General features: G+C 41.3%; 1 protein-coding gene across 1 annotated transcript in view; it reads right to left on the reverse strand.

Annotated features, from left to right (window-relative positions):
- Positions 1-5,000, reverse strand: part of LOC138046946 (protein retinal degeneration B-like) — a 38,327-nt gene that overhangs the window by 20,801 nt on the left and 12,526 nt on the right. The window contains exons 5-7 of the mRNA XM_068893577.1: positions 4,456-5,000; positions 3,502-3,668; positions 2,179-2,491 (exon numbers count right to left, since the gene is read on the reverse strand). The exon at positions 4,456-5,000 is cut by the window's right edge and continues 41 nt beyond it. Coding sequence (XP_068749678.1) covers positions 2,179-2,491; positions 3,502-3,668; positions 4,456-5,000 — 1,025 coding nt within the window. The remainder of the gene's footprint in view (positions 1-2,178; positions 2,492-3,501; positions 3,669-4,455) is intronic.

Here is a 5,000-nt window from a genome sequence, read left to right on the forward strand (position 1 = left end):
CCCGTTTAAACGGTTTCAACGATTGCTTCAACACGCATCTAACACTTTGTTGAAAACGAATGTTCGGTGCTTTTGAAAAGGTCGTCCAACATTGTGGAAAGCGTAAAAAATGTTGAAAGCTTGTTGAAAGCGTGTTGAATCAAGTTTAAATCGGTTTAAACTTTCATTCAACAGCGATTGTTCCTTTGTGTTCGATGATGTTGAATGGTGCTGAAGCCGTTTGAACACTCTGTTCAACAATTGTAGAAAAACACGCATGCTCACATCAGGCCGCGAAAGTCAATATGGCGGCACGTAGTTCACCTGGACGAGAGAGAGACTGGTTTCTAGTTCTTAGTTCCTCGCAATCAAACAGCCCATTTCCGAGTTGCTGCATGTCTCAGTTTCAAAGCGAGTCCTGGTGCACAACCATTCAAATGGAAACGAGTTGCGTATTCTTATGCAAATCAAATTCATTTCCCTTACAATAGTTGAGCACCAAGACTCACTTCGAAAACGAGGCAAACAGCAACTCGGAAATGGCCTAATCGCTATAAGTGTCGGTTGTTTTGTTGACGCAATGTTGGAACCGTTTGAAAGGCCTCCGCAAAACTTTGTTTTTGCGTCCAACATTGCCCAATATACGTTCAACTTTTGTTAAACGAATGTTGGTCAAATGTTCAAACCGTTTAAACGGGACTTTACAGCCATTGCACAGTTTGTGACTTCATCAATTTTTGAACAAAAACTTGAATATCTCTGGAACGAGAGAAGGTTTTCCACAATGAAAACCATCATTCTTTATAATCTTGAAAGGTTTTTAAACCAAGCAAAAGATTTTTTTTTACTTCATTACACAGGTAATTCATCAATCTAAATATCGCTTTACAGAAAAGCTCCAATCATCACACATTTCCAGCTTACATTGTATACACCTGCTACACAAGCTTAGTCAAAACTTGCCACACACTTGTTGGCGCGGCTTTTCATTTAAGAGCTTACGCACCCTTAGTATCGCCAGACGTTCACCCACCCACGTGGCACCGAGGTTATTTGTGCCAGAACAAAATGGCGTCCAATCGATGAAATCGTGTGGCATCACGATCGATACCCGTGGGACATCCTGCGTAACAATCTCGACCCCAGAGTTCATCTCCTGACTGAGGCAGAGAAGAGCTCTGGGGAACCCTGAAACAAAGTGTCTTCTCATTGGTTTTCGAGAGGAAAAATCAAAAGCGTCTCTAATTGGTGCACTCATGTTAGCACGAGGAGTGAGCAAGCGCCGTAAGGTTAAAATAGGCAATCCCTGATATAACGCAGAGTCTGGTGTCATTCTGTGGTTAAATCACGTACGTACCTGAAAAATGTATTTGAATGCCTTTGTGAGCTTTAATCACTCGAAAATAGATTTAACTTGAGTGTGTACTGTTTGACTCGTAATAGCAGGGGTGCAGGGATGGCGCAGAGGTACGTGGTGAGAGCACTCGTCTCCCACCAACGTGGCCCGGGTTCGAATTAATAATAACATTAACTGATCTTTGGAGGAGGAAACGAAGAAGAAGAAGAGGAAGAAGAAGAAGAATAAGAAGAAGAAGAAGAAGAAGAAGAAGAAGAAGAAGCAGTGTTTCTTAAAACATAACTTGCAGCTTGTCAGCTGAAAGTTATGTTGTAAAAACAAAACGATGTAAAATTTAGAAGATTTATTTCTAGAACGCCTCCCTTGGGAGATCCAGTACGCCCACTGTTGTAATAGGTAAAGGTAAAGTCTCTGTTACGAGCCTAGGAAGGCCCATCAGGCCGGCGCTTATCTCCGGTTTCCGTAGCATGAAGTGACTAGGAGTATTTATACTCCTCCCTGAATGGGATGCTAGTCCATCGCAGGGTTACCCCCAGCATTACGCCGGTACCCATTGATACACCTGGGTGGAGAGAGGCACCGTGAGAGTAAAGTGTCTTGCCCAAGAACACAACACAATGTCCCCGGCCAGGCCCCGAACCCGGACCACTTGATAAATGAGGCCACCGCGCCTCCCACCCACTTTTGTAATAGCCAATCAAAACAAAGCTATCTCAGCGTCAAGGGAAGTATGATACTTTTCGCAGGAAAAACCTGTTCCTGAAAATGTATTTACTCGGGAAAGGGTTGACTCAAGGAATTAGAGGTGATAGAGGCCGGCCTTGATCAGCTCCTGATATTACCTGAATCACTCTCCGAATAAGGACAAAGTTGAGACAGCAAAGTGAGTGCTTTTGAGCAGATCGCGGGACATTCCACAAGTCTTAACGCGATTCTCCCGGCAGCTCCCCTGTAGTGCAAATTAACAACCGCTTCAAAAGCTTCCTGTAAAAGTGTAAAGTCAACGTCACGTGACGTAGGATCCAGGCTCGTGTCGACCTGAGTGCCTCCGTGGATCACCAAAATGAGGCTCGTAATGCGAGAGGTTGGTAACGAGCATGTTGAGGTGTCGCTAAATTTCTGGCACAGTGGTTCTTTTCTCAATAGCCGGGGAGACTGAAAATAACAAGAGAAAGATAAGGCAAGTGGCTGTTTCCACTGTAATGAAAATTCTCGTTAGCGAGCTGTCGTGCAAGTCTCAAGTGTAAAGCGCATGTGCTATGCATGTGATTGGCTTGTTCCAAGACTATGCCCGTGAAAGTCCACACGACAATCACCGTGCAAGCATAGTTAATGGATGGTGATGGTTATGAAACTCGACAAGTTCCTTTGTTTTATGTTTTTGTCCGTATTTTTGGCCTTGACCCTGCAAGAACCACAACCTTTTTTCGAGAAGATAACCAATCAAATCCTTCGATTAAATTATGCGCAACTAATTTGCAAACCAGTGCGAAGCCAAAACAAAAGATTGTTCTCGCTTTTGAAGATTTAACGGTTTCATGACCAGTCCCTCGATTAACTATGATGCAAGCAAGCGTCTCTCGAGAAAAGCAAAAAAACGTCACTTTAAGATACACTGAACAGTTCCACTGAATACTATTGCTTATTGGTCACCCCAAAAAATTAATTTTATTACGCCCGACGATTTTCCTCGTTACTCTCCGCGAAGAAAACTCCATTTTCCAAAAAAATCAGTTTGGGTGGAAAATGAAGCAAAAAAAAATTCCGCAATCCAACAAAAACTCTACTGAATAAGAAGCCTTTAGAAAGGGTACAGCATTTATGAAAAAAATGCCAAAAGACAGTAGGGACAGCACAAGGAAACCTTTTAAGCATCCTTGGAAAAAAAAACTGATATTTAGGCTTGCACACAAATACGAGGTGTCCAGACCCATGAGATTTTGTAAAAAAAAAAAAAAGTTAACGAGATTTTCTTAATTTTGGACAAAGTAAATCAACTGCTTGAGTGAAGCATTAGTCGTAGTTCCATGGACTCAGTTACTTGCAATCCGCTTTTCTAAGAGACACAAAATTCAGGGATACACTGCCGGTAAATGTCAAAACTTTCCTCCGTCTCCACATAAATCATTCAAGAATCACTAACTGTTTTCTTTCTGAATTTTTACCTTGTCCAAACTCTGTTCATCTGTTACTGAAGACGCAATGGAATCCAACGACTCTCTGCTGCCCCTGGAGGAATCTGTGTCCAATTCCAAGCTCTTGAAACTATTTCCAAGTTCCACATTATGAATAGACAGCAGATTGGAATTAAGATCCCCGCCCTCCAGTTCCTCTAAAAAAGTTATTTTTAATAGGTGATGTTAACGCATGCACTTTTATTCCAACAGCATTATTTTACTAATACTCTAATTAATAATAGAGCGGTTTTCAAATGAGTGTCGTAAAACCAAAACCAAAGTAATTACTTTGGCCAATCAAAAACGACGGAGACCATCCAGTAAACCAATCAAAACTCGAAGTAATTACACGTAGCCGACACAAAGCGCGGAAAAATGTGCACGCGCGAGCCACGCATGGTTTTGGTTTCACTTCTAATTGGTTGAAAAACTGGCGCGAGAACTTTGAACCAATCACTGAGTGAAGTAATCATAAACCGATTAAACATATTCCGGAATAGGAATGCACGGCATAGAAGTTTAAAATCCTTCACTTAAATTGTCACACTAAAATTGTCAAACACCCACTAAAGTGCTATTTTAAACATATCTTTATTATCCTTGTTGCTTCAAAATACCAGGCATATGTAGTTTTAAATCATCAATCAAAGTATTCTTATTCCGCAAAAGGTTCAATCGAACGCACCCTAAAATGTGTCTATTTTAATTTTTTTTTGAATAAAGCAGGTGTGCTTTGCACTTTACCCTCTAGAAGGTGAATCTTGAATTTCTTATTCTTAGTGACCAATCAAATCAACGATACTGGGAAGTATATAGACACGTTTAGAATGCCCAAAAAGAACGTTTTCAGTTTTGTGTCTAAAAAAATGCATGAAGCGTGACCATTCCTATGAAAGCTAGTTTAGTCAGTCTTATACTAGTCAATAGGAATTTGCAGCATACCTTGAGCGTCGAAAAACTCCTCATCTTCGGATTCCGAGTCTGCAGTTTCTATTGTACTCATTCTGTATCCCTTAAGATAATCAGCTTGTGCCAATCTTCTATTTGCAGATCCATCAGAGGTTAAACTCACCTCTCTCTGGCTCATCCCGTTACATTGTGCGTTTATTATGGTTCGCTTATCATTCAAAACTTGATTCTTGTCTTCCTCATCATATCCAAACTTCTCCACTGTTATAGCAACAGGTGAAGTACATACAGTCCCCTCAATTCCATCCAGTAAACCGTTAGAAATAGGTCCTATTTTGGCACTGTTGTTATTTTCTTGAACATAGACAACACTTCCTCTGCCCTCATTCGCAAAACCTTCCTCTTGTTCTGATTCACAATCATGAGAAGACCTTCCAGTGATGACAAGGTCAGAAATCCCGCCCATTTTCCTGGACAATATCCTTTGTGTTTCTTCCTCCAGTTTCCTTATATCATCAATCGTTAAACCGTACCATTCATCCTGCCACACCCATGCTTGTCTGTGGCCCATCAGCATG

This window comes from Montipora capricornis, chromosome 4, assembly GCF_036669925.1.
Source record: "Montipora capricornis isolate CH-2021 chromosome 4, ASM3666992v2, whole genome shotgun sequence".
NCBI lineage: Eukaryota > Metazoa > Cnidaria > Anthozoa > Scleractinia > Acroporidae > Montipora > Montipora capricornis.